Source organism: Podarcis erhardii (genome assembly GCF_964252035.2).
Source record: "Podarcis erhardii genome assembly, chromosome: 7".
Classification (NCBI taxonomy): Eukaryota; Metazoa; Chordata; class Lepidosauria; order Squamata; family Lacertidae; genus Podarcis; species Podarcis erhardii.
Window position 1 is genome coordinate 26,274,288 of NC_138511.1, and position 25,163 is coordinate 26,299,450.

A 25,163-nucleotide genomic window follows, 5' to 3' on the forward strand; every position below is an offset into this window, starting at 1 on the left:
TTTCCTTTTTTTGGGCTAAAATAATTCTTGCCACGATTGTTGCATACATAAACAGTCTTTTATCTTCCCTTAGTATCTCTTCACCCACTACACCCAGTAACAAAAAGTATTTTTAAACATTTTCTTTAACTCATCACATGCCATTTCCCAGAAAGCCTTTACCTTCACCACATGTAGTAAAAGATACCTTCCCTTCCCTTACATTTCCAGCACTCGTTAGTTCTTGTCTTGTACATTTTAGCCAGTTTAGCTGGTGTTAAATACAATCTGTACATCGTTTTCATAACATTTTCTTCGAGTGCACTGCATGCAGTAAAATGAACAGTCTTTATGTGGGAAAGAGAACAGATTTTTGATCAGAATCGTTTTATAAAGCTTGTTACATGCTCTGCTGCCACCCTTCCACATGGCCATTCAAAGAACCAATCAACTGAACTTAGAATCCCATGGAATCCTTCCTTTGCATGGTGCCAAGTTACGGGCACACCGTTGTCCTCCAACCGTTTTTTGTATAGCAGTCCATCATCCCTAAGCACATCATACTCGCAGGTTAACATAAAGGTCTCGGGGAGCTGACACACAATGTCATCTTCCACTAGAAGAGCACAGTGCTTGGGATCAAAAGAAAGCTTCATCATTTCATGCAGCTCCTTTGAAAACGGGACTGGCGGGGGTGGTTTGTAGCCCCTGACTTTAAACTCATCCGGGATATGATCTGCATGGATCCATTTCTTGTATTTCATCTTCATTTCTTCGGAAACATGGGCCCCCTTCAGGACTTGATCCAAATATGCTAGCTTCACATTCATAAACCTGAGGTCAAATTCAACAGTCCATTTTGTGAACAGGATGGGGACATTTCGGTTTTGCTGATAAGATGGCAAGTTGTAGTCCAGTGTTTGAATATTTGGGTAGAGCAGGACCTGGGCTCTGACCTTTGGGAGATCCTTTCTTGTTAACAGATGTTGACAGACAAGGGGAACAATTCCAGCCCCAGTGCTGTCACCAGCAATGACAATACGATTAGGGTCTACCCCATAATCACTTGCATTTTTCAAAAAGTATTCAGTGGCGGTGATGCAGTCCATGATTTGTGTTGGACAGCGGTGCTTAGGAGCCAAACGTTGCCTAGAAGATGATGGAGAGAAGGGGCAGGGGAGAAAGTCAATCCTATTCTTAGTTAAAGACAAACCAGTCTAGTTCACACTTTCTAAAACAATATGTGAAATGAAACATAGTCAGCGTTTGGAATCTGCCCTTCTCCAACTTTGGTACGACTGTTCCCTATCCAATGTAGAAAAATGCATAGAGTAATGTCTGCACTGATGGCTCAGGCTATGGGACATTCTAGTCCAGCACCCAGTTTTCACAGTGGCCAACCAGATGTTTATGGGAAGCCTTAATGAACTTCCAAAAGGTCAACAACTTCACAATGTAATTTAATTTTAAATTTCAGTAAACACTGCTGTGGTTCTAGCGCTGCTGTGGTACACAAGTCATAAACCAAAAGAGGCTCGCTGAATTAAAATTTACTATCCTGAGCAAATGATTTTTACACCCTGGGCAATTACACAGCAGACATGATGTCTACCTTAGAGCAGTGTTTCCCAACCTTGTGCCTCCAGCTGTTTTTGGACTACAATTCCCATCATCCCTGGCCACTGGTCTTGCTAGTCAGGGATGATGGGAGTTGTAGTTCAAAAACAGCTGGAGGCACAAGGTTGGGAAACACTGCCTTAGAGCATGGGATTCTTTCATAAAATATTCAATATGTCAGATACATGTTTCCACCATATAATTGTAGCAGTGAGTTGCCATAGAAATAGATTAGGTGTAACAGGGTGAAAAACCTAGACTGTAATTTTCTCTTACTGTTTCAGGAACAGGTACAGAAGAAGAAAAACCAGAAACATCAATTTACTTTGTTTTGCTGATTAATAAAGCTGATGATATTGTCAAAGCACTTTATATATAGTGTATCTTTTTCAGTATTATGTTGACTCTTGGAGACCTAAAGCCTGCAAACAGTTTGAGACAAGGAGGCAAATGGCTGGTTCTGTTTTCTTTATTTTTATTTTCTAGAATATTCATTGGTCTTATAATAAGATGACATTGATCAACTCCAGCAATACCTGTGTTCCATGAGTTCCCCAGTCACATATAAGAAGGAAGCTTGACCAGGACACTGCCACATAAATGAATCACTGAATGCATTGCAAAGGCTTCATCTATATGTGGCACAGCCTCTTCATAACTCAGTATGTGTGCCTGGTGGTCTGCCACTGACATCTGTTCACACAGCTGATCTACACCTTGTCAAAAGGGTCATGTTTAGTTTGGCCTCTGTTCACCCTTCTGTTGTTGTTTTTTGTTGTTGTTTTAATGTGGAAAGCATTTATTTATTTTTTTAAAATATGTATTAAAGTTTTCAGGGTTAATACAGGGTTAATAACAGAAAAAAGAACAAAAAACAGAAATACAAAAATACAGAATATTAAAAACAATTTAAAAACAAGAAAAAAACAAAAAGAACATGTATAAATTCCATTTACATATTTTCTTTTACCTTACTTTCCAGACCTCCTCATACCACCCTTTCTTATATTCCAGTTCAAAATTGTTTGTTCAGCAAATCCTCACCTTTAGATCTTTTGCTTATTTTCTATCCTTATTTTCTATCTCTTAAGCATTACAGCTGAAAACCACTTAGTTACTATCCAACATTCCTCTAGCATTCCTTAATTTTACAGTGTTTCTGGAAATAGTCTTTAAACTTCTTCCAGTCTTCTTCCACCGACTCTTTTCCCTGGTCTCGGATTCTGCCAGTCCCATGTAGTCGATCATCTTCATCTGCCATTCTTCCAGAGTGGATAGATCTTGTGTCTTCCAATATTTTGTGATGAGTATTCTTGCTGCTGTTGTCGCATACAAAAAGAGAGTTCTGTCCTTCTTTGGCACCAATTGGCCGACCTTGCCCAGGAGAAAGGCCTCTGGTTTCTTCAAGAAGGTATACTTAAATACCTTTTTCATTTCATTATAAATCATTTCCCAAAAAGCCTTAATCCTTGGGCATGTCCACCAAAGGTGAAAGAATGTACCTTCATTCTCTTTACATTTCCAACATTTATTGTCCGGCAAATGATAGATTTTTGCAAGCTTGACTCGGGTCATGCACCACCTGTAAATCATTTTCATAATATTCTCTCTTAAGGCATTACATGCCGTAAATTTCAAACCGGTGGTCCATAACTGTTCCCAGTCAGCCAGAATAATATTGTGTCCAACATCCTGTCCCCATTTAATCATTACAGATTTCACCGTTTCATCCTGAGTATTCCATTTCAGCAGCAAGTTATACATCTTTGACAAAATCTTAGTTTTGGGTTCTAACAATTCTGTTTCTAATTTCGATTTTTCCACCTGGAATCCAATTTTTTTGTCCAATTTATAAGCCTCCATTATCTGACAATAATGAAGCCAGTCTCGCACTTTGCCTTTTAATTTCTCGAAGCTCTGCAATTTCAATTTGTCTCCCTCTTGTTCCAAAATTTCCCAGTATTTTGGCCATTTGGACTCCATATTGAGTCTTTTAAAAGCTTTCGCTTCCATTGGTGACAACCACCTTGGAGTTTTGTTTTCCAATAAGTTGTTCTGTCGGTGGTGTCTCTTTCTCTGGTTCAAGTAGTCCAAATGATAGGTTTGCTAAGTTTAATATTCCTCTGTCCAGTGGTTTCGGGTCTTCTCCAGATTCCGCTCCTTTCTGCAGGTCTTCTCCGTGGTCCACCAGAAACTTATCTTTGTCATGTACTGTTTTTATTCTTATCTTCCTTTCTTTATATTTAAAAGATAGGCCTTGGGGAAATTCCCACCTGAAGAGTATTCTGTTTCTTCTCAGTAGGGTAACTAGATCTCTGTAGTTGGTCCTTATGTCCAAAATGTATTTTGGGATGTCCTTATAGATCTCCACGAATGAATCTTCAATTTCCAAAGTTCTTTGGTAGTGCAAATTCAAAATTTTGTCTCTTTCCTCTTTTGTTTGAAGGGTAATCAGACAGTCTCTGACCTTGTTCTTTCTCTGTTTTCTCCCAATTCTAAATGCACTCACTATCTTAAATTCTTCCTTCTCCAAGTCCTGTTGCCAGAAGTCTGTAAATTCTTTTGTAAGAAAGTCGGCCAAGTTGTCCTTCTCAATTTCAGGTATTGCTCTGATTCTCAGATTTCTCTCCTTATCATGTAATTCTATCATAGAGAGTGTCAAATCATGATCTTCCAGCTTCTTATATACTGGTAGTATCTTCTCCTGAGCGGCAATAGCAGTTTCTTTGGCTTCGTCGGCTACTTTCTGAGTTGTAGCCAATTCCTCTATTAATTTTTCGATAGACTGTGTATTACAACTGACCTTTTTTCCCAGGTCATTGATACTTATGGTATTTACATCTATTTTTGCTGAAGCCTCAGCAACCTGTTTATTTGTCTCGGCCACTTGTTTATTTGTTTCTGCTACTTGTCTTGCCAAATTTTCCAAAGACTCATTAACATCTCAGGCTCAAAACATCTTCAGTTGACATAACTCTTAATTTAGTTTGCAAAGTAGCAGTTCCTTGTGTACTAACAGAGCCAGATGTTGAGGCCCTCCTCTGAGCCAAAGTATCTCAAAATTGCCTGCCTGATCTGGTGCCAGTTGTTTTTTCCTGTGCCGCCTCTAATTTTCCTTTATCATCTGCCATGCCACTCTCATGAGACTCCAAGGTCAATCCCACGCCTGGAAGATTTTGTTTTGGAGAGGAAATTTCCAATTGCTTAAATGTTGTTGCAGCAATATCAGTATTCCTCTAGGGGGACCAATTCAATGTAAAAGTCTTTAGAGACAAATAAAGTCCTTATAAGTTCTAAAGTCACTTAAAAGCCACAGTTTCAATGTCCCCGGACAATTACTTTAAACAGTTGCATTAAAAGTTGTTACTTTAAAATGTTACTCTCAGGAAGGAGAAGACCAGAAACACTGTATCTCTTTTGCAGAGTTGCTTTCAAAGTACTTAACTCTCGGCTCTCTTCCTTGCCTTAAGGGGTTAGCGCCAACGCGTAATGGCGGATTCCCTCTGAGCTCCGGAGGGACCAGCTTCACGAGTTCGGGTCCTGCCACTGCGGCAAAGCGGGGACCCTCAAAAATCACAGGCGGGTGAAGCCTGTGAGCGTGGGACTCAGTGGGCACCATTTGCGCCCCCTCCCGAACTGCAAAAAAGCCTTTTTAAAGGCTTCGGAACGGAACGGGGTGAGCGGCGCGGTGCTGAGAGCCAACTGCTATTCTCGTGGAGTGAAGCCGCACAGCCGTTTGCGGAGAGCGCTGACTTCTTCCTGACAATTGGATTACAAAACAACTACCCGTGAGTAGGTTTAATCTGAGCTATTTGAGAAAAATTGAACAAATTCGACACCGAAAGGGGAGGGTATAAACAGGAAGTCTGCCCCCCTTCTTGTAGACTGAGTAAAGCAAAGAGATCAAAAAGCGGAAACCTTTAAAGACTTTCTGCGAAGATTTAAACCCAACACCAATAAAGAAAAGCAGTTCCCCCTCTAAATTGCAGGAGTGGAGGGGGGAGATTTAAACATATTTTACCTGTACGAAAGGAGGGAAGAGGGAATTTTATCCGCTGCCTCTATATCTGGGAATCTGATCACCCTTCTGTGCTATGTAAGATGCTTGAAGAGAGCCAAACCTCAGACTTCTCCTTGCCATTCCATCATAGATGGACCTTTGAGACCTTTCCATTGGGAAATGGGCAGCGGTTTATGTATAATGGGAGCATCTAGATCAGGATCTAGTGGCAGAAGGGCCGGAGCAGGGTTTGAGTTCAGGGATAGACCAAGATGAGAAACGACATCAAAAGTAATTTGCCCAAACCCAGTAAGCTTGTCACACTGCCACCATCAATGTATGGGAGTCCCTCCCTTGCTTGCAGCCCCACGCGCACAACAACTTATACGACAACTCTCATAAGCCCAGACCATAAATCATGCTGTCTGGGGTTGATGGGACTTGGCATTTAACAACACCTGGAGGACACTGCATTGGCTAACCCTGTACAATCTAGTGGCAAATTCCCCCACTGCTTTTGGGAGTAATTTTTTTTTGGGGGGTGTCACCTGCTTCCACACTTATCAGCTGTTCAGGATATCCAGGATGAATGCAGGAATACGTAGACTTACCCAACACACACAAGCACTGATTCACTTTCTCTGGAAAGGTAGCGGCACAGCTTCCGATAAGCTTCTGGATAGTAAAAAGACCTTCAGTGTATTAATACTTTACACAATGGCATGCACATTTCTCCATTAATGTGGATGTGAGACGAGTACGACGCAACCCCAAGTCTTCTTTGTGGCTCTGTTTGTATCTGAGCCAGAGGAGAATCCCCATATTTCCTATTTACCCAGCCTTCCACCCATCCAGATCCCAAGGCCCCAAAGTCAAACTAATACCCTCGTTGTCAAAGATTATTTCCCTCCCCTAGGCATTTCCTGCATGTACCTCTTCTTTCTTCCTACTATATGACAAACCGATAAATCTGGCTTCTGACTCTATGAGCCAGGGGTTGCCCTTCAGATTATTATTATTATTATTATTATTATTTGAGTTTATATACCAACCCTATAGCCAGAGGTCTCAGGGCAGTTCACAGAAAAGATTGGACTACACTGGATGTCATCGAACTACAACTTCCATCAGCCCTGGCTATCCTAATGGTCCAGAGGGAGTTGTAATTCACAAAGGCTGGAGGGTACCGATTCGGCAATACTTGCTTCTAGCCTTTCTCACTAGTTAGAAATCTGGTCACCATAGTTCCAATTTGGTATCCATCAATTGTGCTAAGAGACTGGAAGTAAGGAGATAAGAATAGGATTTAATCAGGGGTGCTTTATTAATTATACCTTGAGCTACATAGAAAAAAGGATACCATGTGTGTGAAATCATCTTATCTGTTTATCCATTTCTGAAATGCACACACTTAGCAGATACCTAATGTGGAATAGTTTCCCCCCATATACAGTGAACTCTTCTTCTCAGGGTTACTTTATCTCTCTCTCTGGCAAAATATCTAGGGCCAGCCCTGGATATTCTGTAGGATGCGGTGCCCTGATTAGAATTTCCATAAACGACCTACGTAATGGATAAGTGGCCTTTCAGGTAACCTGCTCCTGAGTTGTCCTGATCTTAACCACAAGACCTTGAACATGTCCCGGTAGTTGATCAGCAGCCAGTGGAGTGGCTTCAGCACAGGTGTAATATCTGCTTGTCCGGTTGGTCTACTAAACAACCTGGTCCCAGCACTGTGCACGAGATGCAGTTTCCAGATCGAGCCCCACACAGATCACACTGGTTGTAAGTTAAATTAGAATGACTCACTTATGCTCCCAAATAAGCCAGCTCCTCCATACAGGTAGATAACTCCTCTCTGTCCTGTGGATAGGCCCTTTGGCTGATAAATCCTCACAGTCACATTGTCAAATTTTGTGTCGATAGTGTAGAGTCTGGGCTCGCTCCCTGCTGGCATTGCAGAGGAACTCCATTTAAGGAGTGTCGGTTTTGTACAGATTCCCAACTTCTCCAAAATAGATCCCTGTTTGGAAAAAAACAAAAAAGCAACAGAAGCTAGTATCAAGCATAGTTAGCTTTGTTGATTCATTCAGAAGTTTAATTGATTTCATTTCCATTTGTTCCAATTCCATTCATTAAATGTTCTCTTTGTTTTCATTCCCCCCCCCCAGTTTTCATTTCCCCTTTGGTTTCAATGGGAGACTCAGACAGCTTCATGCAGTCTGTAATATCTTCTGTGACATTTTGGTATGAAAATATCATTACTACATCTCCGAACTTGCTTCCTCCCTCTGCCTCTTTTACCTTTTGTGTCATTTCATTTTGGTTGCAAGTCTGAGGACAGGGATTTTTCTCATCACTGACAACTGTTGAGATACTCCAGGAGATTTTTTTTGGGGGGGGAGGGGGGTGGTGCAATTTGAATGCCCCTATCACTCTAATATGTCAACGGAATGGAACGGGTTGGGGCTCATTTGTTTTGTTTCCCATTCAGTTTTAAAATGAATTGTCAGGTCTGCCTCTAGATCCCAGCTCACAGAGGACCAACGCCCGGTGCATATAATATACAAAATCTTTATTGAAGTTTAGTTTCCATTTCAAGGCTCTGGGCGCGCAGACCCACGTCTCGACGCTAGACCGGCTAAGTCCCCTCTGACTCACTGCTCCTCCCACACCAGTTTAAGATCCTCGCCCGGCTCCACCTCCTACGCTGTTCTTTCCTTCGCTGGGTCTTTCTGCCCTCTGGGGTCTCCTCCTTCCTGGACTCTTCTGACGCTGACCCCCCTTGGTCTTCCCCTTCCTTCCGGCGGGCTTTAGGACCTGGCTCCCTACCCGGGCTCCCTGCTGTGCCGCTCGCCTGTACATTTGAACTTGGCGCGCGCGCCCAGCCGGTAACCTTCCTCCTGACCGTTTCCCCGCTTCCTGATGTGGGCGTGACCAAACCTGACTCCTCTCCTCCCGCTGGTGGTGAGAGCACTGGTCCCGATTCCTGGGACTCCCCCTCCCCACTGCGCTCTGGTGGGGAAGCTGGTCCTGATTTCCAACTGCTGCTCAGGGACTCCCCGCTGGCCCCTTCCTCCTGGGGCTTCCCCCCTGGAACCCCCCTCGCCCTGGCCACCGGCGCTCCCTTCTGTGAGTCCTCCGATTCGCTGGAGAGGCTTGTGGAATAACTCTTTCCACTGTCACTGCCTGCTCCCCCCTCGTACTCCTCCTCCTCACTCTCCATTTGCTCCCCCACCTGTGTCTCTCCTTCTGAACCCCTGACATCCATCCCCCCCTCGAAGCCCCCCCTTCCCCCTCCCCCTCTTCAGGTGCGGGTTCCGGGTGCTCCAGTGTTGTGGGGGTAATTTCAGGATACAGTTCGTCCCCCGAGGCGTGCATCCAGCGTGATAAGTCCGGGAAGTCCTCCATGGGCTCGTTGACGGCGATTTCCTCCGCTTCCATCTCCTGGGCGGTGTGTTCGAAATCTGAAGCCGCCCCCAAATCACCCAAAACCCCCTCTCCCTCTGTCGCCTGAGGTGACTCCACTTCCCAGGGTCCCTTCGGCATGTCTCTGCGCCAGCCCACTTCGGGTTGGTCCTCCCACCAATAAGATCCCCCCGTGCCAAACCCTGAGAGTGATCCCTCTGGGGAACTGCCTCCCGGAGTCGATTCCTCAGCTGAAGAGAAACCCCGGAAAGTGCTGGCTGAGTGTGTGGGTGTGAACAGACAGTCGTCAAAAAGGCCCGCCGGCATGGGCTTGTGCGGGAAAAGTGTATGGAATTCTTCCTTGAGCCACTGCTCCTCCAATGCGTAATCCTGCACCCACCTGTTGGCGCTGGCCGGGGTGTCCTCTGTGGCGAGAAGATATTCGATCCCGTCCTCCCCCCACCTTGAGTCTAAAATCTCTGTGGCTTCATTGAGTGGCTCCCCTCTCGGCGACCCCCCCTTTTTGGGCGCTTCCCTGAGCTGGTCTGGCGCCGTCCCTGGTGCCTGAAACCTGTGGGGCTCTCTGTAGGGTGTGAGCACTGATCTATGAAAGACCGGGTGCATTCTGGACCCCTCCGGGAGTGTCAACCGGAAGGCCACTGGGTTGATCTGCGCCTCTACTTGGTACGGCCCTAGCTGCTTGTGCCCCAGCTTCTTCTTGGCCAGCGATCTGGCTGGAACTGCCTGGGCCGCTAACCACACCCAGTCTCCTACCCTGATGTCTTCCCCCACTCTCCTGTGTCGGTCTGCCTGCACTTTGTAAGCCTGTTTCGCCACCTCTAACTGCCTCCTGAGCTGCTCGTGGATCTCCTGCAATTCCGCTGCCACGGCCTCTGCTCCCTGCGGCTCCCCTGCCTTCACTGTCTCCAAACCCGGGAAGGTTCTGGGATGCTGCCCATTGTTGGCGAAAAACGGCGTCACCCCCGTGGACGCGTGCTTCGTGTTGTTGTAGGCAAACTCGGCCAAGGTAGATAGTCCACCCAGGTCGAGGGCTGCTGGTTTGCGTAGCATCTCAGGTACTGCTGCATAATGGCGTTGACTCTCTCCGCCTGCCCGTTGGTCTGCGGGTGTCGCGCCGACGCCAGGCTGACCTTGACGTTCAGGAAACCCATCAGCTTTTGCCAGAAGTTGGATATGAACTGGCGCCCCCTGTCGGACAGGATGGACCGTGGCAGGCCGTGTACCTTGAACACGTGGTCTATAAACAGCTTGGCGGTCTGCTCGGCTGTAGCCACCTTCGCGCAAGGAATGAAGTGGGCCATCTTGGTGAACAAGTCTACTACCACAAGTACTGCCGTCTTGCCCCTCGAGCTGGGCAGATCTGTGACAAAGTCCAGGGCCACCCTCTCCCACGGTTCGAACGGTGTCTGTAGCGGTTCCAACAGGCCTGCCGGCGGCTGGTGTACTGGCTTGGCCCTTTGGCAGGTGTCGCACCTATTGACGTATTCCGCGACATCCCCTCTCATCTTGGGCCACCAAAAGTCTCTGGCTACTAAGTCCACCGTCTTTTCCTTGCCGAAGTGTCCCGCGCTGGGCGCGTCGTGCATCTGTTGTAGGACTTTCGCTCGGAGGTTGTCTCCCGGTACGTAGAGGGCTCCTTTGCGGATGAGCAGGCCGTCGCGTATTTGGAAGTCGTCGTCCCTCGCCGTGCCGCTACGGACCTCCTCCATCTTGGCTCGCGCGAAGGAGTCCGTCTGCAGCGCGCGCCGCACTGCGTCCAGGTCCACCGTGGCTGACGCGCATGCCCACGCCTTCGGTGCGAACATGTGCTTGGCCGCCGCCGGTGCCTCTTCCTCGAGATACTGCGGTTTCCTGGACAGCGCGTCCGCCATGATGTTGTTGTCTCCAGGGATGTATTCTATTCTGAAGTCGAAATCTGCAAAGAACTCCGCCCAGCGGATGTGTCTCTGGTTCAGGAACCTCGCCGTGCACCAGTACTCCAAGTTTTTATGGTCTGTACGGACCTGCACCGTGTGTTTGGCTCCGACGAGGAAGTGCCGCCACGCCTTGAAGGCTGCATGTATGGCCAGTAACTCCCTGTCCCAGATGGTGTAGTTCTGCTCCGACTTGCTGAGTTTTCTGGAGTAGAAAGCGCACGGCCTCCAGTCCCCCTGGTGGTCTTGCTGCAACAGGACAGCCCCGACGGCCCTGTCTGAGGCGTCCGTCTCCACTCTCATGGGCCTGCTGGGGTTCACGTGTAGCAGGTGTTCCTCGGACGCGAAGAGATTCTTGAGCTTTTGAAAGGACTGCTCTGCCTGCTCCGTCCAGATGAATTTCTTCTTCTTGGCACTGAGGGTGTCGGTGATGGCCGCTGTCTGCATGGCGAAACCTTTGATGAACTTGCGATAAAAGTTGGCAAAGCCGACAAACCTCTGGACTTCCTTCCGATTGCGTGGGCTCTTCCAGTCCAGCACTGCACGTACCTTGGTACTGTCCATGGCGAGTCCCTTGTCGGACAGTTTGTAGCCCAGAAAGTCCACCTCCGTCTTGTCGAACTGGCACTTCTCCAGCTTGGCATAAAGTCTGTGCTCCCGCAGCCGTTGCAGGACCTCCCTGACATCCCTCTCGTGAGCCTCCGGCGACTCCGAGAAGATGAGGATGTTGTCCAGGAAGCAGACGCACTTCTTGTAGAGAAGACCCGCCAAGACATGATGCATGAATGCTTGAAAGCAGTGGGAGCCATTTTGTAATCCAAAAGGCATAACTCTATACTCATAGGTGCCCAGCGGCGTAAACATGGCCGTTTTCCACTCGTCACCTTCGCGCACGCGAATGAGATTGTACGCTCCCCGCAGATCCAACTTGGTAAAGATGCGACCCTTCCTCACCGTCGCTAGCAAGTCATCGATCTTGGGCATAGGGAAGGCTGAGGGCTTGGTCTTCTGGTTTAAGACACGGTAATCAACGATCAGCCTTTTCTGGGGCGTGTCCCGCTTCCCCACAAAAAATACGGGACTGCCCCCCACCGCCTTGGACTCTCGGATGAATCCCCGCTTCAAGTTGTGATCTATGAACTCCCTGAGCTCCTGCAATTCATCCTCCGACATGGAATACAGTTTCCCCTTCGGGAGCGTTGCCCCCGGCAGGAGGTCAATCTTGCAGTCGTAGGGTCTGTGGGGAGGCAGCTTGTCCGCTTCTTTCTCGCAGAAGACCTCCAAAAACTCTTTGTACTTGTTAGGTACTGCTTGCAGGATGCCCAAGTTCAGCTGTGGTCCATCCTCCTGCCCCTCATCTTCCGGGTTAGCCAGGATGCAGTGTTCTGCGCAGTAGGAGGAGCCGAAGGTTAGTTGACGCTGGTACCAAGCTAATGCCGGGCTGTGCCTATCCAGCCAACTCATGCCCAACACTATGGGCGTGTCTGACAGGCGGGTGACGTTGAAGCTGATGACTTCGCGGTGATTACCAATGCGCATCACCATTGGCGGTGTCTGCTGTAGCACTTGCCCTCCCAGTAGCTCTCTGCCGTCCACCGTGACGACGTTCAGAGGTACCGTCGCTGGCAGAAGGGCTATGCCATGTTGCTGGATGAACTCCATGCCTATAAAATCTGCATTGCTCCCAGAATCAATGGAAATGGGGACTTCCACGGTGAGCCCATTTGGGAGCTGGAGGGATGCGGTGAGCTGCACCACTGGTTTGGGTGGGAGGGGGTCTGTGGGCTGTAAGATGCCTGGGGACTGCTTCACTGATACGTCTGGCTGGGCCCCAGTGGCTCCACTTCCAGCCAGACAGTGCCGTTTCCCTGCTGTGGTGCAGTTTGCTGAACTGATTCTGTTACTGTTGCTGAGGCTGCAGTGTGCTTGTGGATCCTCCGGGGACACTCTTTCGCCATGTGTTGAGCACTGTCGCAGATGTAGCACTTCCTGGTCCCTCTAGGAGGCTTCATTTTGACTGCTCCCGGCGTTAGGGCTCCGGCTGGGGACTGAGCCTTAGCACCACCTATCTCCATCGGCTCCTCTCCCTCTCCCAGCGGAGGCATGGATCGAGCGCGCGCCGCTTCCTTGGGAAAGGGGGGCGGTCCTCTCGCTGGCGTGCGTCCCCAATGCCCTTCCTCCTTGTCCCAAGGGCGTCCTTCCAGCCTAACCCCCATCGTGAGTGCCCTCTCCACAACGTCTTTGGTGGTCTGGGGTCTCTCCCCCCTTGCAATTTCGTCTTTTACAGCTCCATTCAGCCCTTCCCAGAAAAGGTCTCTGACTGCAGCTGAATTTTTTTCCCATCCCAGCGCATTCACCAATCCAAAGAAGCGGGAATGATACTCCCTCACCGTGGCTCTCCCTTGTTTCAGCCCATGTATCTGTTTTCTGGCGATATCAATGTCTATTGTTGATAAAAAACACGAATCCATGGCTTTAATGAAGGCATCCGCACTTCGGAGCGCCGGATCCTTATCTCTCCACAGATTGCGCAGCCACGCTTTTGCTTCTCCATGCAAATGAGATAATATAAATCCCACCCTCTCCTGCTCATCTCTAAAGTCTTTATCCAGCAATTGCAGCGCAAACAGCACGTCTGCTCGGAAGTTAGGGTACTGCTGCAAATTCCCATCGAAATGAGACACAAGGCTGCCCCCTCTCTTCTCCAGCCCAATCCCCTCTGGCTTTGGGGGGGGGTGCCCCTGCTTTGTAAGCGCTTCCAACCTGGCTTGTAGATCCTTGCAGGCAGCAGCTGCTTCGTCTTCCCTCCTCCTAGATGCGAGTATCTCCTCGTTGAGTCGCGTCACTGCATTTTGCAGGGCTGCCATTTGCTGTTCGGTAGTCATCTTGCCTTGCTTTTGTGAGCTCGTTAAGCACCAATCTTCGCCCCTCGCTGCGAGGTTCTTGGTGAAAGATGGTGAGAGGGGACTTACTGTCAGGTCTGCCTCTAGATCCCAGCTCACAGAGGACCAACGCCCGGTGGATATAATATACAAAATCTTTATTGAAGTTTAGTTTCCATTTCAAGGCTCTGGGCGCGCAGACCCACGTCTCGACGCTAGACCGGCTAAGTCCCCTCTGACTCACTGCTCCTCCCACACCAGTTTAAGATCCTCGCCCGGCTCCACCTCCTACGCTGTTCTTTCCTTCGCTGGGTCTTTCTGCCCTCTGGGGTCTCCTCCTTCCTGGACTCTTCTGACGCTGACCCCCCTTGGTCTTCCCCTTCCTTCCAGCGGGCTTTAGGACCTGGCTCCCTACCCGGGCTCCCTGCTGTGCCGCTCGCCTGTACATTTGAACTTGGCGCGCGCGCCCAGCCGGTAACCTTCCTCCTGACCGTTTCCCCGCTTCCTGATGTGGGCGTGACCAAACCTGACTCCTCTCCTCCCGCTGGTGGTGAGAGCACTGGTCCCGATTCCTGGGACTCCCCCTCCCCACTGCGCTCTGGTGGGGAAGCTGGTCCTGATTTCCAACTGCTGCTCAGGGACTCCCCGCTGGCCCCTTCCTCCTGGGGCTTCCCCCCTGGAACCCCCCTCGCCCTGGCCACCGGCGCTCCCTTCTGTGAGTCCTCCGATTCGCTGGAGAGGCTTGTGGAATAACTCTTTCCACTGTCACTGCCTGCTCCCCCCTCGTACTCCTCCTCCTCACTCTCCATTTGCTCCCCCTCCTGTGTCTCTCCTTCTGAACCCCTGACATGAATGAACAGTGACCTCCGGCGGATGCGCTTGGCTTTACCTGCGCGGGAGAATCTCCACGAGGGCATTGCAACACTCCATCGGCGTTGCTTTTTTTAAACCACTTACCTTTTTCCAAGATCTCTGCGTGGTGTTGCAATGGTATTGCTGCATCCGCAGCAACTGCTGTCTCCGGGTGACCTCCCACACACCTCTAATCAGAGGTGAGACAAATTATTCTCAGAGTATCGTTCTTGTCCGCCCCGCCTGAAGATTCTCCATCAGCTAGCCGTTGCCCCTGCCTGGATGATCCAGCGGCCAGCCACCGCAACGCAAGAGTCCACCTGGCGGCGGTGAGGGCTAAGAGCGAAGAGCCGTGGAGCCGGCTGGGATGCTGGCCACTCGCCACGCAACCGTGTCTGGCGGGGCGTTGGAAGCTCCCAAGGCACCACGGGCAGGCAGATGAACTGCAAGCAGGTGGGTCCCGCGTTGGAGGGAGCCTCTGTATGAGAAGATGACAGGGCAGCGTCTCTATCTCGGCAATCCCCACCTTTTAGGGGGCAGCAGAGAAGGGCAAGAGGAGGGAGAACTCGAGAGGGCGCTTCCTCTGTTCACTTCACGGCACGCAAAGACGCACCGAGCACCCCGCGCATGGATGGAGCGAACCTCCTTCCCACCCCCGGCTGCTGATTCACTTGCACAAGGGGGAGATCCGTGGGAGGGAAAACCACAGGGGAAGTTGCTAGGCAGAGAGGGGAGGAGGAGGACCGTAACCGGCTGGGGAGTGTATGTGTTTTTACTCGGAAGCAAGAACCGTTGTCCCGAGTTCGTGGGCGCAGAGGAGCGGGCTTCACAGCTACGATCCTTACTTGGAAGCAGCAGCGCTTGAGTGAGCGAGTGGTAGCAAACCTGAACTCCTTTACTGAAAGGAAGCCCTGTGATTTTAGCGGAGGCATGGGATCATCAAACTAAAACCTAAGCTAGAAAAATCAAGACACACACCCCATGCCTCCCTCCCTTGCTGTGCACAAGCCCCGTCACCAAACCCACCTTCTTCTTTTGCTGGTTACTGTGGTTTTAACAGGTAGACACCCCACTTTTGCACTCTCCCCCCTGCCTAAATTGCAGGGTGGAAGGCTGCACCTGTTGACTTTCTCATTGGCATAGGTGTTGGAGGCTTAAAGCTGCTATCATGCCACATCCTCTCGCTCAGCACCCCCGTTTCTTGTAACAATTCAATTGGTCTTGATTTTTCCAATACAGTAATGGAATAGTTGCACCTGTTGGATATCTGCCTTATGCAGATTTAAAAGCCTTAGATCTTTTAACAGGGAAATGGTTGGAAACCTACCTCCAGTTTCTGCCATAAATAGCCCATCTTCCAAAGGACTGTGATTGCCTTGTTATGTAGACTGTTCACCCTTATTGTGAACATTTTCTTTGAGATTTTGATCTGGCAATACTATTTCCCACTTATTCATGCATGTTTGTTTGTGGCTGCCATAACACATAACAGTATCAGACCCACTTGTTAAGCCTATTAAGTATTGGGTGGGAGGGGGAGATGTCCACATTTTAGTCCAAAAGGACCACACTTGTGGACGAAGCAGAACCCTTCCCACTTTTTTGCTTGCTGAGTTCACTTCAATCCATTTAAGTTAGAAGTTTGGAATCATAAAGTTGGAAAGGACCATGAGGATCACTTTTGCCCAACATGGAGCTGAAACTCAGGACCCTGAGATTACGAGTCGCATGCTTTACTGACTGAACCATCATTTTAATGGTGACATTAAATCATACAGGCATGCATTTGTTGCTGTGGGGTGTTGTTGTTTTTGCTGTCTTATTGGAGTTACTCAGTCCAGGCAGCAGTGGAAATCCATTGGCTCAGGGGCTTAATGCAGTCCTCTAAATCTCTTTCTGGCCCTCAAGATCTCTTCCTAGGCCATTTTCCCGTCTCTCAGCCTCTCCTCCTTCACTGGTCATCCTCTGCACTCTTCTCAAGGGTTTTTGCATGGTTGGAATATGCATGTCATTGACCTGTGATGTAGTATGGGAAAGTGCCCGAGGGCAAAGGGGGCCCCCAGTGCACAACTCATCCCCGCAACTCATCCCCAGCTGCCCAGTCCACCAGGAGGCACAACCCCCTGGGCAACACACGCTACTACACTGAGCACAGCTGCTTTCAGCCAACAAAGGGCATTTGCCCTGGCACTCCCTCACCCCAGAGAAACCCAATCTTTATGTCTGAATTGGAAGAAATAGCATTCAGGTTTTCTGGGGAAAATAATAATAATAATAATAATTTATTATTTATACCCCACCCATCTGGCTGAGTTTCCCCAGCCACTCTGGGCAGCTCCCAATCAAGTGTTGAAAACAGTACAGCATTACATATTAAAAACTTCCCTGAACAGGGCTGCCTTAAGATGTCTTCTGAATGTCAGGTAATTGTTTATCTCTTTGACATCTGATGGGAGGGTCTTCCATAGGGCGGGCACCGCTACCGAGAAGGCCCTCTGTCTGGTTCCCTATAGCCTCACTTCTCACAATGAGGGAACCGCCAGAAGGCCCTCGGCGCTGGATCTCAGTGTCCGGGCTGAACGATGGGAGTGGAGATGCTCCTTCAGGTATACAGGACCGAGGCCATTTAGGGCTTTAAAGGTCAACACCAATACTTTGAATCATGCTTGGAAACGTACTGGGAGCCAATGCAGATCTCTCAGAACCGGTGTTATGTGGTCCCGGCGGCCACTCCCAGTCACCAGTCTAGCTGCCGCATTCTGGATTAATTGCAGTTTCCAGGTCACCTTCAAAGGTAGCCCCACGTAGAGCGTGTTGCAGTAGTCCAAGCGGGAGATAACTAGAGCATGCACCACTCTGGTGAGACAGTCTGCGGGCAGGTAGGGTCTTAGCCTGTGTACCAGGTGGAGCTGGTAGACAACTGCCCTGGACACAGAGTTAACCTATGCCTCCATGGACAGCTGTGAGTCCAAAATGACTCCCAGGCTGCGCACCTGGTCCTTCAGGGGCACAGTTACCCCATTCAGGACCAGGAAATCCCCCACACCCACCCGCTCCCTGTCCCCCCTAAACAGTACTTCTGTCTTGTCAGGATTCAGCCTCAATCTGTTAGCCGCCATCCATCCTCCAACCGCCTCCAGGCACTCAGACAGGACCTTCACTGGTTCTGATTTAAAGGAGAGGTAGAGCTGGGTGTCATCTGCATACTGATGAACACCCAGTCCAAACCCCCTGATGATCTCTCCCAGCGGCTTCATATAGATATTAAAAAGCATGGGGGAGAGGATGGAACCCTGAGGCACCCCACAAGTGAGAGCCCAGGGGTCTGAACACTCATCCCCCACCACCACTTTCTGGACATGTCCCAGGAGAAAGGAGCGGAACCACCGTATAACAGTGCCCCCAGCCCCTCTAGACAGTCCAGAAGGATGTTATGGTCGATGGTGTCAAAGGCCGCTTAGAGATCCAGCAGAACTAGGAAACAGCTCTCACCTTTGTCCCTAGCCCGCCGGAGATCATCAACCAGCATGACCAAGGCAGTTTCAGTCCCATGGTGAGGCCTGAATCCCGATTGGAAGGGATCCAAATGGTCCACATCCTCCAGGCGTGCTTGGAGTTGTTCGGCAACCACCCGCTCAATCACCTTGCCCAAGAATGGTAGATTTGAGACTGGGCTATAGTTGGCCAAATTGGCTGGGTCTAAAGATGTTTTTTTAAGAAGCAGTTTAATGACCGCCTCTTTCAGCAGGTCTGGGAAGGCTCCCTCACAGAGGGAAGCATTCACCACCCCACAGAGCCCATCGCCCAGCCCTTCCCGGCTCACTTTTATCAGCCAGGATGGGCAAGGATCAAGGAGACAGGTGGTTGGTTTCACTTGTCCAAGCAGCCTGTCCACATCCTCGGAGGTAACAGATTGGAATTGATCCCATGTAACAGGACCAGACAGAACTCTAGCACTCTCCTGCCCTGGCCCTGCTCCCACGGTGGAGTCTACCTCCTTCTGAATCTGAGTGACTTTATCTGCAAAAAAATTTGCAAAAGCATTGCAGGAGATCTTGGGGTCCCTACCAGGCCCCAGTGGTACAGGTGGTTCCGATAGATTGCGAACCACCTGAAAAAGTCTCCTGCTGCTGTTTTCTGCAGATGCAATGGAGGCAGCAAAGAAGGCCCTCTTCGCCGTCGCCATTGCCACTTGGTAGGCTCAACGTTGAGCCTGTGTCCGGTCTGATTCAGAATGAGTTTTCCGCCACCGGCACTCTAGCCGTCTCAACGATTGTTTCATCGCCCTCAGCTCCGGAGAAAACCACGGGGCTGTCCGGGCTCCATGCAGTCGGAGAGGGCACTTCGGAGCCAGACAGTCAATAGCCCTGGTTAACTCTGCATTCCAGCGTGCCACCAGGGAATCAGCTGAAAGCGGTGAGACAAAGGCAAAACCTTTGGATAGTGTGGGGAAAGTGGGAAATGACTGCTTTCTAGGCAATGGACAAGCAGAAAGGTGGATGAGCCCCAATATAGAACTGCATGACTAATGGCATAACATGGGGTGAGGCCACAGGTGCGGTTGCCCTGGGTGCAAAATTTCAACACCCGGTGCTGCCTAAATACAGCTGCATACTTCTGTCACTGGGCTTTGTTGAAAATGGCTTCTCTGTGTGACTTTCCAGATAGCAGAAAGAATCTTCTTCTCTTGTTTCTGAGGCTGTGATCTCTTGGGTGATGCGGACACTGTTAGGCAGCTCCATAGTCCCCACCTCACCCCACACATGGCCCCAGATGCTCGCAACCCACGCTATGCCACTGTGTAGGACAGTCTTTGCCAGCATAGTCCTGCTAGCTGGGGATGCTAGAAGTCATAGCACAAAGCATCCTCCAGAAGTCACATTGATGATCAACACTGTATTTGAACTGTGGAGGAGATAGATGTCCCTCCACAAACAAGCGCTCACAAATAGAACTGGAAATTTTTGCACAGATTTCTAGTTTTAATACATGAATCCTTCAGGCTGGCTAGCTCAGTAGATAGAGCATGAGATTCTTAATCCTAGGGTCCTGGGTTCGAGTTCCACATTTGGTGAAAGATTCCTGCCTTGCAGAGTGGTGCTTGGGCTTGTGGTCCCTTCCAACTCTACAATTCCATTTTTCTATGATGGGGTGGGTGGGGTTGCACCTCCTAAAACATGTTGCCTGTTTGAATCATTCCTGGCTGGCCAGCCCCCATGCAACTAAAAAAATAGCAGAATCATAGAATTTGTAGAACTGGAAGGGACCACAAGGGCCATCTAGTCCAACCCCCTGCAATGCAGGAATATTTTGCCCAACGTGGGGCTCGAGCAGATAACCTTGAGATTAAGAGTCTCATGCTCTAGCGACTGAGCTGCCCCACAGAAACTCCAGGTTCAAAGTCCATCCAACTTACCATACGCAGGGATGAGTGTAACATAATGGAAATTAGGAAGAGTTTGAAAGGTCCATCGATTCCTGGAGGGAGATCTGTTCTCTGGACCTCACGATAAATCAGCACCACCTGGGAAAGGAGGAAGCAGATCACAAATGTCAGCATCACCGTGGAGAGATCCATCTTCCTTCCTGAGAAGCCTTGGAGGGACTGAATAACTGGCTGATTCCTGACAACTATTTTCTCTGCTGTCATGCAATTCCAAGTTCTGCTGTCGCAATTCTGTACCAATTGATCACACCCTTGTTTTTCCAGGAATTTCTTATGCAATACTATTGTTTCTTCTGAATAAATAAATAAATGCAATTGTGTGTTCAGTTATGTATGTAAATTGTTTGTATTGAACTTTCAAACTGCATTGCATTGCTTTTGCATTGTGACACTAAATCCTCTGGATGATTGGGAAGATCCCCCCCCCCCCGCCTTGCATCTGCCCAATGCTAGGCTGATGAATTTTTTCCTCTTTTCCTTGTGGAAGACTGGGGTGTGTGGATCCTGCTGGCAAGCCATCTCCTGGGCTGCCCCAATGTCAAGGTTGCAGGCTCAATCCCCATATGAGACAAGTGCATATTCCAGCATGGCAGCGGTTGAACTAGATGTTCCTCAAGGTCCCTTCCAAGTCTATCCTGGCCCTTGTGCATCCTTCCACACATGTAGGGTCTTAGAAGGGCAGTGTAGGGAGAATCTGCTGGCAGAGGTGGTTATAGGGCAGCAAAACTGGTTCAGCTGCACTGGGAGTGCAAGAGGCAGGGGGCGCCGAATTTTAGCATTGCACATGGTGCCGCTGAAATTTGAAAGTCCCAAATCTACCACTGCTGCTAGCGCAAGACACCGGGCCTATTTCAAATGGCCTACTTAGGGATTGACACCATTCTGAGCACGATGTGCTAACCAAAAGCGGAGATCAAGATTTTGGGGGGAAACATTGTCCTTGGCCATATTTGTGTTTCTATGCAAATAAATCTGAAACTTTTGTCATCTTTGGAACCTAAGTTGTGCTGCCTTTCTTTTCTAGCTTCTGCTTGGAAAATCTGTGAGAATGTTATTTGCCCCCAAAATGGAAAGATGATGGAACCCCGACAAAAGAAGAATGTATACAAAACCTATGGACTATGCAGGAATGGAAAAACTTACCGTAAGAATATGAAATCAGGATAGTAAACTTTTTATAAAGGAATGGAAATGGTATATTGAATATTTGCAAACAAATTGAAAACAGAAAAAAAAACATTGGCAGGACTACTGTGACAAGTTGCAGTTTGAAAAAAAAAATACAGTGGTACTTCCAGTTGTGCACAGGATACATTCCGGAGCTCCAGCCGGATCCCGAGGAATTCACAACCGGCGGTACTGTTTCTGTGTATGCGCGCGGTGTGGTAGAGCACTTCTGCGCATGCGCGCATGGTGAAACCCAGAAAAATACTTCTGGGTTTGCCGCGTTCGCATCCTGAAGGATACGCAACCAGAGGTGTGCGTATCCAGAGGTACCACTGTATAGATATATGAAAATGACCGCTCCCACATCAAATGGGGGCGCCTTTTGCGTGGTCGCACGCAGCCCCCTGGATCCCAGTGTGACTCCTGGTAGTTTAGGCTGCTTTCGTACTCCCCAGGCTGGATACCTGGAGGTCTCCTCCTACCTCAGCCAATCGCCCAAGCCCACCTGGGGAGGCATTGCCAGGGGATTGGCCAGGTCAGGGGAGGGACCGTCCTGCCCACACAATAGAAGGTGAATCTTACCGGCGAAGCGGAAGTTGGCTCCACAGCTTCTCCCACCCTCCCCTCCCTCCGTTAAGTCTTCTTTCGCAGGTTAACCTCTTCTCCACAGGTACGCAGGCACTGCTACATCAGGGTCACTGTTGAAGGGCTGGAAAGGAATTTTCCTGCCTTGGCAGGTTTTGCCTTCCCCATAGCAAAACGTCACAACTTTGGTGGTTTCAGGCCTTGGGTGGAATCCTTTAGTCTATCTTCCTAAATGGGGGGGGCATGAAGGGGGGCACCCCCCTTGTGGTGGTGATACCAGTGTTCCCCGTTAAAGGGGTCTTGAGGGGGAGGCATTGGCCATATGCCGAGAGTTTGTCATTGCTCTCCCCTCCAAAGGCAGTGAAGTGGGGGCGGGGGCTCTCTCTGCTTGAACATATGTTCTCCAGAGCCAGCCCAATCCCCACACATTCTGGATAACCCTGAAGTCTCCCAGATCCCTGGCTGGGGACTGGGAAGTATAAACGCCCAATGCCTGAGCCAAGGTCTCCCTACATCTGAAACTTAATAAAGTTTTGGCCAATTTTAATCCCATAGCATGTTGTCTTGAGTCATTATTCTGCTCAGGGGTCACCTCATGTTGGGGGGACTCTGCCTGTCCACACAATAGATGAATAAAAGAATGATTTAAAATAACTTAGAATATGCAGGGAATGGTGATTAAAAAAAACAAACTGCAGAAAGAGGAGGAAGGAAGTCGAGATTTGAAATGTCTGAATTATTGTTAAATTACTATTGAAATGTACATTAAAAAGAAAGATCTTATAAACCATTCTGAATCTTAAAGTTTGCCTACACTGATTTCAAAGTAACAAGTGGAAAGAACTGGATTGTATCAGCAGGGAATATATCACAGAGACCTTGCCTTTCTGGGTGCTTCTACTTCTAGATATTCTGAAGGTTTCAGGGCTACAGTAGTTATACTGTGCACAAGAGGGTCTTTTAAGATGCTGATAAATTGGTGGGTACGAACCAATCCATTCCTGAATCTTCCAAGTGTTCCAAGAGTTGTGAGCCTGTAAGTGACACATTGTTTTCATAACAGTCTTGCAGGCAATGGAGTCCCACTATGGAAAGAGTAGTAGATATTGAACCTAAAATTGTGATATATAAGGAAGCGGGACTAAGGTTGAGGGTATGGATGCTAGTTTCTTATCAACTGTGCCACACCTCTGTATGTGAAAGGGTTGGATAAAAACTTCTATATTGACCTCATTTGGGGCAATAAGGGGAAGACTCTTAGCGGTAGGGAAGTGGAATCTTGTGCCTCCAACACAAACCTAGACATTAGCAAGTCTGTAGAAATGATAGGAATCATTTGCTGCAGCTGGAAGGAGTCAAAATATATTGGTATGTGATCAGACTCCCCAGCCTCCCAAACTGGTTTTATAATGCAACAGTGAGGAAGATAGCCTGGACTATCTGGATTGAAATAGAAGCCTATTAAGAAGGTGTTGCCAAGAGGTAAGGCTGTTACACCATCTTAGCAAAACAATGAGGTAAAGATGGGACATATCCAACACATGTCATGAATCCAGAGGAAGAGTAATGTTTTTGGCATGACCTGTGAATATAGGTTGCATTCAATTCAGTGGGCCTGAAATGAACAGATCCAAGTTAGTTGTTTTGTTTAACTTGAATGGGTTTACACGGCACAGGAGCAATGCTGGTTGCAATTTTATGAGATGAGAATTTGGTAATGTAAGGTGTGTTCATTTGTAACAGGTAATTAGTGCTCTCCTTCTTGCTCTTGTCTGATAAGCTAAAGATCTACCTCCCACTCACCTTACAAGAGGCAGAAGAGGCATAAGTTGCAATGAAAGGGAATGCGATTGCACAGCTTTCCAATGGTTTAGCCTCATAGAAACCCTGCAGGGTGGGTTAGGCAAATGGGGCTGTTAATCAAGCACATTGGATCTAGTTCTCAGACACTTACAATGAAAAGGTTTAGCAAACCAATCGAACTGCACATCTGTATAGAAGTAACACCAATTAAGATACATAAATATCCCAATAAAGTAGATAAATGAATAAGCAGAACTTAAAACCCACAGTTTCTCTTGCAAGACAAATCATTCTCCTTTTCAATAAACAGGAAAAAAAATCCCTACCATCTGTTACTGCTGATAAAAATATTGGAGTATTTGCATAGGTATCTTAAATTCCCTAGAATTATAAATTTGGATTGTTGTCCCAGAGTCTTTTGAACTGTCTATTTAAAAAATAATAATCGTTGTTAACATCTCCCAAACACAATCATTCATCTGTTGTAAGTAAACTTGATTTCTTCCAGTGATTTCATTGATTTGAAATTATTGAGGACTGTGAACAGCTGAACTGGAGATAAAGAAAATAGAAAGTATCATACACCACAATGTGTTTGAAAGTTTATTTATCTTTTAGATTTCATTAGTTGAAATACACAATATTTTAAAATGGCTATCTGCATTCCTATTCCATATTCAATTTTCCTCTCCCTCCCTTTGCCTGAAATGTCTTCCCCTTCTTGCACAGGTTGGTTCAGCTTTTTTTCTTTTTCTTTGTATTGGTTAGAGAAAATATATAAAATAAATAAGACGCTTGCAGCAGAAGCAATACACATGTTTTTCAAGTAAAGAATGGGATAAATTATTGCTCTTATTTAACTTGCAGTTTTACTTGCCCAGAAGCCCATGCCACTATCCTGCAGATCACCCAGAAATCTAATACTGTATATCTTGATCTACTTTGTAGATCTCCTTTCTATGTTCAGTCTTCTGGTGTCAATCAAAACTGCAGAATAGAACTGCATTAAACCTTACTTATTCCTCAATCAATCAGCTTATTATCAATCAGTTTAAAACTGGCTGAAAATACAATAATTATAACAACAAGATACCATAATTAGTTAAACAACCCAGAATAAAAGCAGGGAGGCAAGAATCACTCACCAACTAGAGTTTTTACTATTACTAAAACAATACAAGTAAACCTTACTTATTCCTGGTTTTTCCAGTTAATCATTTTAAACTAACGGGCTCTGAACCTGGCTACCTATTTTGTTTTCCACTCACCATTCCCTGAATGGGGGCAGATTCCAGGGATGGCAGTACTTCAGTTATGGGTTTCTTTTGGAGGAGACCACTGGAGAGCTTTTCTTCTGTGCTTCATCCCCCACTCAGATGTTTCCTTTCCTACACCATAACGTACGCTAAGAGATGCTCATCAAAGGGTTGTGGAACAACCAAGGGAGCTGCCTCTGGCAACCTTAGCACCTGACAGGGTCTGTAGGGAAG

At 48.0% G+C, this 25,163-nt stretch overlaps 1 protein-coding gene across 1 annotated transcript; it reads right to left on the bottom strand.

Annotated features, from left to right (window-relative positions):
- Positions 1-97: 97 nt before the first annotated feature.
- Positions 98-20,303, bottom strand: LOC309346875 (arylacetamide deacetylase-like 4). The gene is made up of 4 exons (XM_081871171.1): positions 20,089-20,303; positions 7,406-7,619; positions 6,208-6,271; positions 98-1,128 (listed from the first exon to the last, which is right to left on the bottom strand). Exons 1-4 carry the CDS (start codon positions 20,248-20,250, stop codon positions 357-359), a joined length of 1,212 nt encoding a protein of 403 aa, XP_081727297.1. The 5' UTR covers positions 20,251-20,303; the 3' UTR covers positions 98-356.
- Between the last annotated feature and the right edge of the window lie 4,860 nt (positions 20,304-25,163).